At 37.7% G+C, this 17,669-nt stretch overlaps 2 protein-coding genes across 2 annotated transcripts; both read right to left on the reverse strand.

Annotated features, from left to right (window-relative positions):
- Nucleotides 1-157: 157 nt before the first annotated feature.
- On the reverse strand, nt 158-3,126 carry LOC131335523 (GDSL esterase/lipase 2-like). Its single transcript, XM_058370922.1, has 5 exons — nt 2,717-3,126; nt 1,681-1,802; nt 1,132-1,362; nt 731-989; nt 158-645 (listed from the first exon to the last, which is right to left on the reverse strand). Exons 1-5 carry the CDS (start codon nt 2,988-2,990, stop codon nt 392-394), a joined length of 1,140 nt encoding a protein of 379 aa, XP_058226905.1. The 5' UTR covers nt 2,991-3,126; the 3' UTR covers nt 158-391.
- Nucleotides 3,127-7,418: 4,292 nt separating this feature from the next.
- On the reverse strand, nt 7,419-14,131 carry LOC131335521 (GDSL esterase/lipase 5-like). The gene is made up of 5 exons (XM_058370918.1): nt 13,777-14,131; nt 13,447-13,583; nt 11,095-11,325; nt 9,044-9,311; nt 7,419-7,756 (listed from the first exon to the last, which is right to left on the reverse strand). Exons 1-5 carry the CDS (start codon nt 14,051-14,053, stop codon nt 7,512-7,514), a joined length of 1,158 nt encoding a protein of 385 aa, XP_058226901.1. The 5' UTR covers nt 14,054-14,131; the 3' UTR covers nt 7,419-7,511.
- Between the last annotated feature and the right edge of the window lie 3,538 nt (nt 14,132-17,669).

Here is a 17,669-nt window from a genome sequence, read left to right on the forward strand (position 1 = left end):
CTCTAATATCACAGGGCCATACTGTATGTTCCATGTTAATAACCCTTGGTCTTTGGCTTTAAGGTAAATCATCGAACCTGAACACGTACTGATCAAGGTTGCTAATCTCCTGATCTTGGTAGCTTGAACTCGATTCTGACTTAAATGCAGGATAGGATTTTACAAAAACAAGTTATCGAGATGGATTCATTGAAACTCTTTTACGATTACAAAGAAAGATAAGAAAGCCAAATATGAATGTGATCTAGAACTTGACAATTTTTCAAGCAAGCTCAAATAATTCATTAACTGCGCAGACTTAATACAACATTACAACCGAATAGATTCGTAGACCATCATTTGGGATGGGAATCAAAACACCTGTTGAACCATACACTTTTATTTCTCAGATTTATCCGAGACAAAATCCAGATGATTCAAAAAGTGACTTCAAGTTGTGAGGCCCTGTGATATTTGGAGTTCCGCTCCACATAAGCTCTGCGAACTGCTGGTAGGCCATTTCAGTGGCATGGTAAGAGTCAAAGAAAAAATATTCACTAGCATTGTTGCATAACTGGTAATTCTTTACTCCTCTCTTCCCTCCACAGCTATAAACTCCCCTTAATCGTCCGCTGCCGCAGCATGCCACCTTCCCTTCCTTGAAACCTTCACATCATCATCATCATCATATGTTGACAAGTGAAAGGACTTTGGGAAAAGCATAATTGAAGAGAGGATTTTCATTACTTACCGTAGTTCGATGGGTTGTCTATACGTTCCATAAAAGAAGAGTAGAAGTGGAAGTTTGAGTACTTAAATCCTTTTAACTGAGCCTGCAGCTTTTGGAGGGTTTTGGCAAGTGCCTTACTGTGTAGTTTAGCCAAGTTTGTCACTTCTTCAATGGACTCACCACTAGTATTTCTTGGAATGAGAAGTCTAATAGCTGGTAAATACCCGTAAGGAATCGAGCCCACGAACCCAAATTTCCTCCCACCGTCTTTATAAATCTCCTGTAAAAGAAAACAGATCGAACAAGAAAACTGTGATAATGAACAAAACAAGTACGGGAAGTCCAAACCCAATCCTTTGGAATGCATTGCAATTCGCAAGTAAAAGGCAAGGGGATAATTGGTGTTGATAATACTTTAGTACCTTGATCACAGTAGTCAAGTTGCCAATCACCATCTCCACGTACTCCGCTTGAGAAAACGAGTAATAGATACTGGAGTTTGATCCAATGGGGCTCAAGTAATCATTGCCGCCAATGCTGAACAGGTAAACAGCATTGTGTAGCAGTTGCTTTGTATCTTTCGTACCTAGCTTTTGCCTCAACATCTTCTCCACATTCTTGAAATAGCTCAACTGTGTTTTGAGGTTAATCACCTTCGAAAGAGAAGATAGCGTTCTATCACATGGCGTATTACAAGAAAATCTTGGGTTTTTGTTTTCGAATGAAATATGTCAAAACAAGAGCTTAATGGGATAATCATCACTCACGTTTTCTGGTTAGTTGCTATGTTACACTACAATGCTGTGCTCTGTTATTTACCTGTTCTATTATGTTGGGATTTGGGTGTCTTAAGTAATAAAAGTTTTCCCCGTAATTACAGCATGGAAAATCGAATCAAATTTTCATCTCGTGTTTGATGCGAGCAGGGTACGGGGAAGAGTTCTAACGCGCGTGGTAAAACATATACATACCAGTCCTGGATGTGTTTCGTCTAAAGCACCAGCTCCACCGGATGCAAAGTTTGCTCCATATTCAAACTGATGTTCTCCTGGCTTGAGGTATGCTGGAATGAGCGGCAGCTTTGCATACTCAGCTGAAATAGAAAACACACTGATTTATGGAGGGCAATTATGTTTTACATTATCCACTTCTTAGTTATGGAGTGAGATTATAAATTTGGACGAACCAATCACAGGATGGATCGGAGTTGAACTCGTTTATAATTTTTTTTTTTTTTGTTGACCAGGCAAAATATATTCTACTACTACTAATCTAGGGGAGTGAGAATGGGATTGGTGGGGTTTGAATCCTCACCTTGTGTAAAGAGTATATAGATCGAGTGCTTACTACTTGGCTGACACTCCATTTGCCCATTTGTTGGACTCAGTTATAAGTTCGAACAAAAGAAACCTTGCTCTAATAATTAGAGTGTTGTACACAATAACATACTACTAAACACCCGTGCATTACATGAAGAATGCTACGGTGATCATGTCTGAGTACCACATTTTAGATACAATGGTGACACATCACATGAGACCCAAAATGTGATGCTCAAACATGGTTATCAAAGCATTAGTGTTACTCATTTGATACAATACCGGAATATCTTTATATTTCGGGCAGTATAAGGTTTCGAGTTGAATACAAAGGTAAATCATACCCTCGACTACTGTGGGCATAGCTGCAAGCTGCTGTGATTGCTCACAGCAGCCCCCGCTTAGCCCCCGCTTCCCGATTTAAACGTGCATACCCTCGACTACTGTGGGCATAGCTGCAAGCTGCTGTGATTGCTCACAGCAGCCTCCCGCTTCCCGATTTAAACGTGTCTACGTCCCGGCAAATTTCTCACAGCGTTGTACGTGACAGATCTAAAAAAAGAGTCTTGAACGTGAAAGAGGGAGTTTGAAAATCGCAGTCAATGAGTATATATAGTTGGAACATAGTAGGAGTATTTGCTTTTGGGTTGAATACAAAATTTGAAGTGTAAGAATATAGTACTAGTACCAATGAAGTCCGGGATAAGACGGCCGTTGGAAAACCTCCCGGTGGGGTGCTTGAAAAAGGATTCCCCATATGGCCAGAAGTTCGCCTGGAAATCAGTGGTGGTGTTGATGTAATTGTTGTTGCCAGCGTCATAAAGAGAATCACCGAAAACGAAGAGCGCTGCTTTGCGTAATTTGTCAGCGCGCAGGATACGGCCGCAACACCCGCCTCGGAGATCAAGGCAGGCAAGGAAAATTATGACTGCGTACAAGTGAAAGCGAGAACTACTTCCCATTAATTGAAGCTTGTTTGAGACTTTTCCGCTCAAAAAATAAAGAAGTTCCAGTGGATGTATATACTAGTATGAAGTTCTTGTTTGTCGATGAGTTTGGCCCCCAAACAATTGATCAGAATTTGATTTTTAGGGTCACTGATCACCGCAAGAAAATACTCTATAATTTCTAGTAAATTTTCTAATTATAGCAAAGATGACTGGACGGGGAAGTTAGTTGAAGTGCGCATAATGCCTGGACACCCAGCGGTCGTACCAAAAGAAAAAATATGGAACTTTTTAGGCAATAAGGAAAATTAAGAAATTGGTTATCCATATCCAAAAAAGGTGATCATCTCCCCATGTTACTTTTGTCACATTACGATTTTTGTTTTGTCGTATTCTTTATTGATGTTAAATCTTACAGGATATTGTCGGGGCTACATCTTCTTCTTCGTCTTCTCCAAGACGTGTAGATAGAAAAAATGTTATTTGCAGACCATTACGTAAATAAGAGATTATAGAGGCCAATTGTGTGCATTCAAAATATTTTTAACGGTTTGGATTGAAAATCAATTATGACCGGTAATAATTAATTGTGACCGGTTATAATTGGAAACGAATCTCAGCCATTAATTACACAAATGGATGACTGAGATTGCACCGCTCCGTGAACAAGTTTCTCTCCTCTCGATATTATGTTTTTCTGCCACATTATTAATGACAAGAAGGCTTCTTTATTTTTTTATTAATTTACGGAAATGGAGACGCAACTTATATTATCATAAAATCATATGCTAATTGCGCGGCCCATAATTCTCTCTGGGTTTCTCTCTCCAAAACTCTAAAAGTGAACAAAACAAACTTATATAGTTCTGCCTTGCGTCGTGACTGTCAGTATGGCCTTGATCCCCGTCCGAACAAAAATCTTCAATGCATTGAAAATTTTCTCCGTCCGAACAGGAATTACAAAAGTCCAAATTTCTGATCGCAGCTTCAGCTGTCCGGATGGAAAGTACATAATATAAACGTCATCAAATCTCAAAATTGAAGCTAACATGAATGAACGCAAATAATCAAAATATTCTACTAGACAAGTACTTACTGTAAACCAAATTCCTTAAGAGCAAAAGGAAGCATGGATACATGTATTCATTGCGTAAAGAAAATGAAATCAAATTTATCAAGTTTTGGTTTGTTCCTTCAATATATATTGGAGCTACATTATGTCTGGTTCCACATGTTTTCTTCTTCTTCTTCTACGGATATGTATAGCAAAGAGTATTAGTAGAGGCAGAGATTGCAAGGCTTAACAGCATAAGGACCTCCAGCCCACATTTGAGCTGCCATTTGTTAGTAGGCCTCTTCAGTGAGCATACCAGTTGATGTCGAATGAGCTTTTACCCACATAAGATATATAAGACTCAATCAACACGCACGAATATCCCTATTATTGTGGAATTGAATCAATATGCTCAAATAGCATATGGTGACCGAGTATTTTTGGCGAACTCGTTTTTGTGGGGTTTTCATATGTAATAGGTACTTGGGGCTCTAGGATTTTTTTACTTGAGAGTTACACGTTGTGCTGGCTCACTAGTCACTGTCTCCCTTCTTTCATAATGACATTCCTTAGATTGAATTTTGCCAGTAGACATAAAAGCCTTAAGCCAAACCATATAAATTCTGTGTTTTTGCGTGAGTGATCGATCAGTTTTCTATTCTCGTTTTCGTATATTCCATCATACTGTAGTAAAACACAAATAAACAATGGAAGTGAATATAAAGAATTGAGGGGTTTAGAACTTACTTTAATGGCGATGGTTAAGTTGCCAATCACCATTCCAACATAAGTGGATTTAGAGTAGTGGCTGAGAATGGTGGAATTTTGCAGGAAAATTAATGCAAGTGTAATCGTTGGTTCCAATGCTAAACAAGTAGACAGCCTTTGACAGGGTTTTCTTGGATTCCAAGTCTAGGGTTTCAGTTCAGGAAAATGCTAGTGTAATCGAGGATCTTATCTTGCATTCCATCACGATTTACGTCACCAAGGACAAGGAGAAACCCCACCACCACGGCTCATCACGAAGATGAAGGACGATGAACTCGATTATTTGGATACAGGTTCTGCTGTGTTGGGATCTCGAATATTCAAATTTGGAGGGAATCACGGCTGCCTCACGGGTCCTAGCAAGGTAATTTATTACTACGTATAATGCAACTCGTCCCGAGGATGGTTGGAAGATAGGTCCTCGCACCATTTGTGGCAGAGAAAACGCACATGTGGCGGCTCTCAATGGAAAACTCTGTTTTCGATGGTGGCAGAAGTTTTGAGCCACCCGATGTTCGGGCGGAGTTTTTGGATACAACTTTAATAGATTTAGAAGAAGAAGGTACGGGTAAGGCTGATTGGAGCCCTCTGCATAAGTGCCCAGCTCTTGGGGGTAACCGTGGTTATTTGGTTGCTGCTTGTGCTGAGGGTATATATTCCGGTCATATTTTGGTGGCTACAAAAAACCCGGGACCTATGTGTCTGTATGATGTGATGCGTGAAGTTGGGAAAAACTTGGGTGATTGGATTGGGATGAGCGCGGCATTCAATCCAATTGTGGTCGGAACTACAATTTATTGGATTGACGATTTTTATTTACGCCTATATGCTTACAATATAGTTGGAAGAAGAGAGTTTTCAATGCCGCTGGGAGATTTCGACATTTGCCACCATCAACATTCAATTGAACGTCCTTACTATCCATCATCCATTGCAACTTTGGTCCATTTAGCTGGTGACGTTTTTTTGTCTGGTTTGGGTCAACGACAACGATTCCTGTGTTCATTGCACCAAACTTCGAGTTCGTCCAACACTCAATGATGCTCACGTCTTGTGCTGCCATGCGTATAGCTTTGATTATGATGTTAGCATCCTACATTGCGCAGCCCTACCTACGATAAGTGCACACCGCGGTTTTCGTGGTGTTCATTTTCCTTCCTTTTGCTTTCGTCAATCAGTTTTTACAAATTTCAATTTGCTTCTTGTTCATTTTGATGTTCTAATGTAGAAAAGAACGTAATATTTTCTTTAATTTTTGTCCCTAGCGGAAATTTCTATTGTTGTTCAGTCTTTCATTTCCCCCCCTCCTTTTTTGGAGATTTTTTGGTGTTTAGCAGTTTTTCTCGTCTTTTGGCCTAGAGATTATAAGGATTTAATGTTTTTATGTTGCACTGTAGGACTGGCGAGGATGATGGTGGTGGTTGTGATCGCCGATGATCAAGATACAAAGGAACATTAATTTGTTTTTGTTTTTTGCTTATCTAAAGAGGTGGAGGGGGCGTAGTAATCTTTTTTAAATTTGACCACACCCATGACGGACCTCGTGAGGAGCTAGAAAGCCATAGATTTCTACCACCCCAACCAAGATCGAAGGGGCAAGAGTGTCTCCGTACAACATCTGGTTTGGAGGGACGACTGCTAGCTCAAGCGGGTTTGAGCGTTGGTGGTAATTCCTTTTTTTTTGTTTTTGAACATTAATGGATATTAATTTGTTTTAGGCAAGAAATTGAGACTTCTTTGTTGGATGAGAAAATATAAAGTTAGGATCGACTACCAATTGTTTTAAATTCAAATGGTTAGTTGGGCTCTCGTTTGCTATCAAAATTTTCTTTTTACTCATAATCATGAAAAATAAGTCTAGATCATCCAATCATTTTTATGGCTATTGCCGGTAGTCTCGAATACTTTCATATGAAGGTTTATTAATTTACAATTACATTTTAATGTAGGGTTACACTTACCAGACTCGTATTTTAGTATTTTCAAACTTCTTTAATAATGTCGGTCGCTTCCATCCTCGATTACTTTATGTTAACCATCAAAGCAAGCTTTGTCGGTCTTATTCTTGTATGTAATTATTTTGTATTCTACGTTTAATGTTGAGGCCATGCAGGTTCACAAAGCTTAAATAATTATATATGTTAACTAAATGCAATGGTCCCACAATTGTTCTACTTGTATGCTTTTTGGTAACTCAGGTGTTCGGACCAGTTTTTGCACAAGCAAATGTAATTCCATCTATTCGAACCTAAGATATCTCCCTCTCCATGTCGCTCGGCAAAAGGCCCATTCGCTACTATGGGCCATTTTGACCAACTTCACTATGTAGGATTTTCTCATACATTAGGGCTTTCTAAGGTATTTTATAGATATTAGTGGCTCATATTTCACCATCTTCAATAGTCTTATGAGGAGATTGCCCCTGAGATTTGGAATGTTTGGTGGCTTCTGCGAAATTTAAACATGCGACCACACGGAGTACAAACACTTATTGTTTTTCTCATTCGCAATTGGCCTGTCTTCTTTCTTCTACATTACCAAAGACAAGAAGACTTGCGTATAGAAAGTATCCAAGTCGTGAATGAATGCAAAGAATCAAAATATTCTACTAAACAAGCACATATTGTAAATCAAATTCCTTGATAGCAAACGGAAGCATGGGATACATGTATTCATCGAGTAAAAAAAATTTCATCAAATTCATCAAATATATATTAGTGGAGGCACTCGAATAGAGTTTTCAGATTGTAAGGCTTAACAGCGTAAGGGCCTCCTCCAGCCCACATTTGAGCTGCCATTTGTTGGTTAGCCTCTTCAGTGAGATGGATAGAGTCCCAAAACACATATTCAGCTGGGTTATCGCACAGCTCAAACTCCTTCACTGGCCTTCTTCCTCCACAGCTGAATTCTCCCCTGAACTCCCCTGTTCCACAGCATGCTGCCATGCCTTCCTTGAAACCTTTCGAAATTGTCAAAAATGAAAAATAATTTTTCATATCCACAGACATTAATTGCAATTTCTAGTAATGATACAGGTGCGAAAGAAAAATTCTGAATTTTCCACAAGCTTATTGACGTACAGACAGAAAATTCATCTTAAACGGCATCGCTCAGAATTCGGTCATTTCAAACCAAAACACGCATCAAGATGACTCATAAAAATGATTCTGGCAAAATACTCGGCTAGTAGATTGAAATTTGTTGTCTGGAGGTATAGTTCTCCCTCGAAAGAATTGGGCGATTTTGCTAGCCCACATGCACATATACAGGGTGCTAATTGAGTTAAACAAGTCGATCACAATATTGCTCAAGTGTGACTCGACTCCTTATTACATGTGTTTAAATTTGGCTCGAGCTTGGAAATTTTTCGAGACTAGTTGTTCAAGCTTAGCTCACGTTTGAAGTTTCGTGTTTGTGATAAGATTGGCTTGACTTATGAAATATGCAAATCAATCTCGCGCTTTCAAACCTGAGCTTAATCTCGTGAAGTTTCGAGCTTTCAAGCTTAAGCTTAAACTCATTAAGTTCTAAATTTTATACAGTATCTCACATAGGAGGTTTCCTATCTAGATGCAATGGTACTGTAAAACTGGTGAACATTATCTATATGAAAGGCGAACTCAGATCTCATACTTTGGGTTTTTTTTTTTTGTTAATCTACCTCTATAATCATAATATCTCACATAGGAGGTTTCCTATCTAGATGCAATGGTACTGTAAAACTGGTGAACATTATCTATATGAAAGGCGAACTCAGATCTCATACTTTGGGTTTTTTTTTTTTGTTAATCTACCTCTATAATCATAATATCTCACATAGGAGGTTTCCTATCTAGATGCAATGGTACTGTAAAACTGGTGAACATTATCTATATGAGAGGCCAACTCAGATCTCATACTTTGGGTTTTTTTTTTTTTAATCTACCTCTATAATCATAATATTTATTGAATGATCTCTCTGTTCACGAGCCTATCGAGCCACACATTTATATGCTCAAGCTTGACTTAAATTCATAAACCAAAGAAAAAAATTGTGATTGAGCTTGGCTTTTAATTTTTGTAAACGAGTATGAACAAACCAAAAGTCGAGCCAAGCTCAACCCGAGCTCGAGTTGTTTGGTTCGTTTAGCGGCCCTATTAAAAAGGGATATAAAAGTATTTTGGTCTGGTGCTAGGATTACTAGGAGATTAATCCATCTTTTCAAATCATAGCAACAAAATCTGAGAATTTCAAGCAATGATTTACCATATATGGAGGGGTGATCCATTCTCTCTCTCAAGTTGGTGTGGAAGTCATAAAGTGCATATCTGAAATCCTTTAGTTGGCTCTCTAATTCTGATAGCATTTTTGAGAGTGCTTCATTATGCAACTTAGCTAGTGTTGAAGCTTCTTCTTCTAAGCAGCCGCCATTAATGCCTTCATGATCTGGACCAAGTACCCTTATGGCTGGAAGACAACCTAGGGGCCCCAGATTGAGAAATCCAAATTTCCTGCCTCCTCTTCCATACACCTCCTGTCGGATTGAACTTTCATGTTAGGCTTCTCTCCACTTGTGGTAAAAAAAAAGCTTTCAAGTTAATTTTTTTGAAAAGTTTTAAAGTTAATTTCTTTTTTCTGAAGACAAAGTTGTATTTGCATTTTTCTCACAGGCCGCAAAAAGTAAACAAGTGCAAATAAAAGCTAAAGTTAATTATATATTACTTAAAAGTCCAAACAAATTGAGGTCGAATGAGCTTTTACCCACATAAGATAAGACTCAACCAATACGCACGGATAGTCCTATTGTTGTGATCTTGAATCTATATAATATGGAGCAGTTTTTGAATTCTCTATATTTTGGACTCTCGGATTTGTACATATTTTTTCTATGGCTGAGATTTACGGGTAGTAAGACTAGAAATATGTTTGGAAATAATAAATATTTGGAAGAATGATGAAAGAAAAACTAAAATTGATGTTTCCTAATCTTATTATGATCCTAATCTATAGTTGACTGAGTGATTGAGAGGAAAAAATTGATTAATTATATATTTGGTTATTTGATTCATTACAATATGTTGGTGGCAACTAGGGGTGTAAATGAGCCAAGCTGAACCAAGCTCGGCTCGTTTACTAAATGAGCCAAAAATTTGAGCTCGAGCTCAGCTTGACTCTTAACAAGCTGAGCTTAGTTATTTACTAAACGAGCCTCTTTAATCGAGTCGAGCCTCCCTTAACGAGCCGAGCTTTTGTTGAACGAGCCGAACCGAGCCTAAACGAGCTGAACCAAGCCAAGCTCGCGAGCTGCTCGGTTCGTTTATAGCCCTACTGGCAGCAAGTGTATTGAATTACTCTTGGCCACGAAGAATTACTCTTGGCCAAGATTTACTATTGGCCACAAAAATAACTCCTAGCCGCAAAGAATTGCCCTTGGCCGCACAGAATTACTCTTGGCCGCAAAGAATTGCAAGACCATCAGTCACTCTTTGCGGCCAGGAGTAATTCTTGGCGGCCAAGAGTAATTCATTGCGGCCACGAGTAATTCTTCGCGGCCCGGAGTAATTCTTCACGGCCATGAGTAATTTTTTGCGGCCAGGTGTATTTCTTTGCGGCCAAGAGTAATTTATTGTGGCCAAAAGTAATTCTTCGCTGCTAGGAGTAATTTTTACGGCCAACAGTAATTCTTCGCGGCCAGGAGTAATTCTTCATGGTAGATTCTTTTTCTTTTTAAATACTAGGTAGGAGAACAAAATTGATGTTGAATACAACTTGAGCTGCTGGTTTAGATGATTTTGGAGTTTCATGATCTATCTGTAAAGTAGATTTTGTTAGGGGAAGGAAAAAAATTTTAATTCACGGTTATTTGTAACGCTCCTCTTGCATGAGATGAGACAATACGCATATCCGGGATTCACCTCATGTGAGATGGCGTTAAAAACAATCGTTGTATAAAAAAAAACTTTGAAAAAATGAGGTTTGATGCTTCATTTAGATTATGTTTAGAAAGTATTGTATAGTGCATTTAGGTTCAGACAATTACTGGTCAATATGTATGCTCAAATAGTATGGTGACCGAGTATTTTTGGCAAACTCGTTTTGTAGGGTTTTCACATATAAGAGGTACTTGGGGCTCTAGGATTTTTTTGCTGGAGAGTTTACACGCGGTGCTGGCTCACTAGTCACTATCTCCCTTCTTTCATAATGACATCCCTCAAGATTGAATTTTGCCAGTAGACATATACAAGCCTTAAGCCAAACCAAATAAATCAAACAATGGAAGTGAATATAAAGAATTGATTGAGGGGTTTAGAACTTACTCTAATGGCGATGGTTAAGTTGCCAATCACCATTCCAACATAAGTGGATTTAGAGTAGTGGCTGAGAATGTTGGAATGTTGCAGGAAAATGCTAGTGTAATCGTTGGTTCCAATGCTAAACAAGTAGACAGCTTTTGACAGGGTTTTCTTGGATTCCACATCCCCTAGTTTCTGTCTTAACCCTTCCACTACCTTCCTGTAGAAATTTAACTGCTCACTGAGACTGATTACCTGCAAAAAAAATTCACATGTGCAAGTTGGGTATGATAATAATGAACCCAAAAAAAAAAAAAAAAAATCTAAAAAAATAGAAAGAAAATTAGGGTAGCAATGCAAGTTAGCTGCTGATTTTGTCACTCCCTTTTTTGTTAACGTCACTTTTCTGCAAGTATATTTTTGCACCAAAAATACACTTGCAGGAGAGTGGTGTTAACAAAAAAGGGAGTGACAAAATCATTTCCCGAGAATGAACAACTCCACAAACTAAGAAAATTAGGGTAGCAATGATTTCCAGATCGCATTTACTGAGAAAATGGGTGGGAAAAGTGATTTTGTACCTTTGTTTCGACAAATTAAGCTATTTTCCTTTTCAAACAAGCTTTGGCAAAAGTGGAAAATGCTTCTTGACATAAAAATATCAAGTACAAATAGTATCGAGTCCCTTTGTTCACCGAAGAAATTTGTTTTGTCATTAACTTCAGAGTCCCGAAATTAATAATCAAAATGTTAGTGTAAGTTGGCCCAACATCGAGTTCTATAAAAATAAAAAAAATTACTGTCAATAAGGTTATGATAGTCATTTCACGGATGTAAAAATGTCACTTTACGTACTTTCATATTGACCGTCTCCATCATATAAAAGTTACCAATGGCACATTAGCAAAAAACTTCACGCAGAAAAATCAATTTTGCAACACTCAAACATTTATGGACCACTCAAACATTTATGGACCACAGACCAGGAAAAACAAAAACACAATCAAAGGAGAGAAGAATAAAAATCCTGCTCCCAGTACAAGGTTCATTTAATTGAGCTTTTGGACGGCATGTACATGGGGACGTGTCGAAATGGGATAGGGTTGCTTTCCAGAGCTAATTATTCAATCGTCTCGTCTTGGGACACCACTACCTGGTGCCCAACATAACATATTTATCCGTCATATATACATGTACATGTTCCTGGGGTGGGTTCATGTACTTTAGTATTGGATCTCACAAAATTCCATCATACATTTTTCTAGGATTCGTACACTAAATTTTGGATTCCACGAAAATGTGTGGATATTACGTGACAGTGTTCAAAGAGACGAAGACCATCCAAGGAAGAAAAAACTGTTGGATGGTCATGGGGCACCGCCTCGTAGTGCCCCAATACCTTTCTTTACCACATATTCCCTAATAACCCGACATACGTGTACGAATACCATAAAAATATATAGTATGTAGTGAAAAAAGGGTGCTGGGCACTGGTGCCCGAGACCACTGGTAATTATTCGGCTTCGGGTTGGACATAAAAAGTTCCGCAATTATATATGGATGTGGGGCCAGACTATAGTTGGATCTTTCTTGCCCTATCAAAGTGATTGGAAGTGAGCCTAACCTAAACAGAATTACTTGAGTGCACTTGTCCTCTTGGGTTGACCCAAAGCAACAAAATGCAACCACCGAGTTTGGTAGTAAATTTTAACCGGATCTTTGAGCTAATTTGCATAGATTAACTCCGGACTCGTAAAATTAACAACTAAATAAACTCTCTCTGATTCTAAGATTTAAAATGTTCGATTAGTATACAAATACTCCGTAGTAGACCATAACAGGTCTGACCATTCTCATTTCGTACCAATATATTGTGAACGCACCATGTTTGATGGATCCGAAATTGGCTTGAGAGAAGGTACACTTGACTTGAGAGGGACTACCCCCAATGTCACTCTCGAGTCGGGAAGGCCTACTTTTTAAAAGAGAACTTATTTTTGGGCACTGTATAGTGTTTTCTATAACAATTTCCTAGATTTTCGTCTAATGAAAGAATGTGTTAGAAGGAGATCGATCAGACCAGGTCACCAGGCCACATGATCTAGTAATAGGACGGATATGACGACACAATTGCTTTCATGTGAAAGGAAAAAAGTATTTTGTGCAACGGTGACACTACGCGGCGCGCGTATTGAAGTGATGGTATCGGAGTTAAACTCATAATGCTCGGCCATGTGTGCACAAGGTGGGGTCTGAGACCGAGCCAGCTAAGCATGAGTAATACCGTGACAACACATCAGTACGCGCGCAGCATGGTGTGACGGTCAACACAAAACGCGTTCTCCATATCAGTTCAAAAAAAAAAAAATCACATACCAATCCTTGAAAAGTCCCAACAAGAGCTCCTGCTCCCGCGGATGCAAAGTTCACTCCATTCTTGTAATAGTAGTAATCCATCTGATCAATGCCTGGCTGTAGAAACGGTCGAGTCAATGGCAGTTTTGCGTATTCCGCTACCCACCAAAATCAATGCACAAAATCCGTTACACAGATATTTGTATAATTTCATATTTTTATACACCTTAAACAAATACGGATACATTTTTTGCACGTTAATCACTGCCTAATGGGCTGTGATTATCGTTTTGCTATAAATGCATATGGATACATGTTGGTGTATGTAAAGATAGTTGAGATAGTCTTTACCAATGAAGTCCGACATCAGACGGCCGTTGGAGAACCGGCCGGTGGGGAAGTGGAAGAAGGTCTCACCATAAGGCCAGAAGTTAGCTAGGTAGAGAGCAGTGGTGTTGATGTAGTCGTTGTTTCCAGAATCTAAGAAAGAGTCCCCGAATACGTACAAGGCGGCAGGACCACCTTCTTCCACCTGCCCCGGCTGCCGTCGACGGCATTCTCTGAGGCTGCAGCTGATTGGGAGGATGAGAAACCAAAGAGTCAAGATAAAGGAGTTTAGCTTTGCCATGGCTGATTAGCTTTCTCACCGGAGTTTTATGCATTTGTGTCGTGTCCTCCTTATATATCTACGCCAAGGTATATCAGCTAACTCGTTTCTAGTCTTTTGTTCTTGGTGTAAAAAGACCAAATCATCCCTACACGTTGGGCTATCTATAGATTAATTTGGTGGGGCTAAACTATAATACTCTTATTTTATGAGTCTAGAACTAGGTTTGGTTAGTGATTTTTTTTGTCTCCCGCATTTGTTAGTTTTGGATTAATTTTTTTTGGAATTATTGGTTGTTATCGATAGAAGAAATCCAAAAGGTACATATACAAAATTATGTTCAAATTTAAATTTTTGGAATAAAGATAAAAATAATCCCATACAGACAGATTTGGAGTATGTAAAAAATGCTTATTTTTTTCTTTATTTTAAGTTATTTGTTGAGGTACTAAGGTCTTCTTCTATTAATGTTTTTATTTTTAAAGTACTTATTTCTTATTTTGTGAGACACGTCATTTTCTCAAAGTATATCACCTTTAATTCAAAAAGTAAGTACTTACTTATTTTAGTTAGTGAAAAGGGGGAATTGCATTTCAGTGGAGAGTGGGGCAAAAAATGCCCAACTCATGGACCATGTTTTTGAAATTGCTCAATCATGGGAAGGAAAACAATAATTCCCAAGACATGGAATTGAAGACAAAAATATCCCTTCCTTCTGTCATGAATCAGGGGCAACTTAGGTTCATACACGGGGCAATTTAAATTCATACACGGGGCAACTTAGGTTCATACATTGAGCAAATTAGATTCATACGCGGGGCAACTTAGAAAGCAACTTAGATTCATACATGGGGCAATTTAGATTCATACACGGGGCAACTTAGAGGACAATTTAGGTTCATACATAGGGCAACTTAGATTCATACATAGGGCAATTTAAATTCATACATGGGGCAACTTAGAGGTCAACTTAAGCTTATACACGGGGCAACTTAGATTCGTACATGGGGCAATTTAGATTCATACACGAGGCAACTTAGAGGACAACTTAGGTTCATACACGGGGCAACTTAGAGGGCAATTTAGGTTCATACACAAGGCAACTTAGATTCATACATGGGGCAATTTAGATTTATACACAGGGCAACTTAGAGGACAACTTAGGTTCATACACAGGGCAACTTAGATTCATACATGGGACAACTTAAATTAACACACCTTGATACCTTGATACAAGGTGCATCTTATTTTCATAACATCTTTGCACCGACTCAAACAGATTGAAAATTGAAACACTTATTTTTTAACTATATTTTTTAATATGTATATAGGAAAAAAAGGAGAAAAAAAAAACAGTCGAATTCATTAGAGGCAATACTTACACCTCATGCTTAGAGTGTTGATTCGTGTGCCAAAAATGTTATTTCTGGAGGCTATAAAAGGAGGACTTTGTGTTTCAACTATATTTTTTAACTAAAAAATTGAAATACATAATTTTTAACTATATTTTTAATATATAAATGGTATAAAAAAATGTTTCAAATTTCAATCCGTTTGAATCGGTACAAAGATATTATTTTTCTGACCATTTCATCCTAAATGGTTGTAGTAAATTTTTGGCTCTAAGGCCTTTCAACGAACACCCTAAGATTTCTTATTTAGTTTTAGAGTTCTCTTAGGGTGCACATTGAAAGGCCTTAGAGTGAAAATTTTATTACGACCATTTAGGATGAAATGATAAAAAAATAATATCTTTGCACCGGTTCAAACAGATTGAAAATTGAAACACTTATTTTTGTAACTATATTTTTTAATCTGTAAAGGACAAAAAAAGAAAAAAAACAGTCGGATAGAAAGAGAGAAAAGGAAATAAAGAGAAAAAAAAACAAAAAAAAAAAAGAAGATTCAAACTGGAAAGAAAGAAAAGGAAATAAAGAGAAAAAAAAAGAAAAAAATTTCAAACAGGAAAGAAAGAAAAGGAAATAAAGAGAAAAAAAAAAACAATCAAACTGAAAAGAGGGGGGGGTTAAATGTGGAAATGGGGTTGTGGGGTCGGGGTGGGGCGTCAGGAAAAAAAACACAAAGAACTTAATTTTTAGGGTTTCAAATATATATGGGTATATTAGTCCTTTTACATAGCATTTTCCATGCATTGGGAATTACTTTTCTTCTTTTCATATTTAGATGAATTTTCAAAAAAGTGGTTCATGAGTTGGACATTTTTTGCCCCTCTCTCCACTGAAATGTAATTCTCCCAGTGAAATACACCCTAAATAGCAAATGGCATTACTTTAGTTATCATGACTTTTAATACTTCTATATTGTTGCCACATGTTGAAATCCGAGTTCCATTTAATAGTACCAATTTCTCTATTATCAATCCCCAACCAAAAACCTACCCAATATCATATTAATTAAGTGATTACTCATTTTATGCATAACTAATGACAATTTACATTACTTAACATCTTTCATAGTGTGTAACTGTTTTTTGAGGTCTATCACATCTAGTTACTGGGTCTATCAACTTATTAGTACTGTTTTGCTAAATCTGTCATTATGGGTAGAGTGAATTGTTAATTTATAAGCTGTGAGATGAAACGAGTCTCTGCCTAGTACTATATATCTTGAAATTTTAGAACCAACCTAAAAAGTTAAAAGTATAAGGTGAATTACATCAAGTGATATTATATTCCATACCCAACAAATATGGATCAGTTATATTATCAAACAATTACTTTTATTTATCCAAAATTAACAAAGAAAATGAAACCCATGCTATAAATTGAACTAGTAAATCGTGCCTGAGACAAATCCAGAGCGAATCTGGTATGCCCATTTTATTATTACTTTAAAATAACAATGAATTAATTTCTGGGGATATAAACCAAAATTGATTATCAATATGGGCCTGTGTGGCAGTATATGTATTTGTATGAGAAGCCCAAAATTTAAATTCTCTGTTTGCAGTAGCATAACCCACGTGGCCTAAAATGAATGCGATTGATTATGGGAAAATGACGGCCCATGACGTGATTTGATAATTAACCCGCCACCGGATTGTGCCTTTTGTTACACGTAAACTCTGTAATCCAACTAAAAAAAAATGTATTCAAAGCATTTAACTATTCGTAAACACTTCAACCACAATTCTCTATTTCAACCTCCATTTTTTTAAATACATCTTAATTCCTTTTGAAAGCACAACTTATCCTTCCAAAATTTTAATTAACTCTATGCATTTGTAAAATGTATCAAACCTTAATTGAGCAAGAATAATTTTTGGCATTTTTATAGCGCCACATGAAGAATACTATTTCTTCATCAATCGTGTACTGTAGGATGTGAAGAAAACCCCACCCCAACATCATCTGATCCCCGGATAGTGGAGCGGAGTGGGGAGTGGAGTGACCATTTTCTGGAATTTGATGATCAGAAAAACAAACAAACCTCTTCACGTGCCACCATTGTAATTAGTCCTTTGACCTCATCATCCTTCCAACTTGTAAATTAGACACATCCCACACGACAATGCCTTGCTTCGCCGCTCAACACGTCTATCCAAATTGCACTAGTCTCTCTCTCTCTCCGTCTATCCAAATGGCACTAGTCTCTCTCTCTCTCTCTCTCTCTGTGA

This window comes from Rhododendron vialii, chromosome 8a, assembly GCF_030253575.1.
Source record: "Rhododendron vialii isolate Sample 1 chromosome 8a, ASM3025357v1".
Lineage (NCBI taxonomy): Eukaryota > Viridiplantae > Streptophyta > Magnoliopsida > Ericales > Ericaceae > Rhododendron > Rhododendron vialii.

Excerpts from the sequence above, each read along its gene's own strand:
- LOC131335521 (XM_058370918.1), bottom strand. The coding sequence starts at position 14,053 with ATGGCAAAGCTAAACTCCTTTATCTTGACTCTTTGGTTTCTCATCCTC. Across the intron at positions 11,326-13,446 it reads TTGGGACTTTTCAAGGATTG|GTAATCAGTCTCAGTGAGCA; the intron begins GTATGTGATTTT and ends TTTTTTTTGCAG. Across the intron at positions 9,312-11,094 it reads ACTTAACCATCGCCATTAGA|GAGGTGTATGGAAGAGGAGG; the intron begins GTAAGTTCTAAA and ends TCAATCCGACAG.
- LOC131335523 (XM_058370922.1), bottom strand. The coding sequence starts at position 2,990 with ATGGGAAGTAGTTCTCGCTTTCACTTGTACGCAGTCATAATTTTCCTT. Across the intron at positions 1,363-1,680 it reads ACGAAACACATCCAGGACTG|GTGATTAACCTCAAAACACA; the intron begins GTATGTATATGT and ends TCTCTTTCGAAG. Across the intron at positions 646-730 it reads AGACAACCCATCGAACTACG|GTTTCAAGGAAGGGAAGGTG; the intron begins GTAAGTAATGAA and ends GATGATGTGAAG.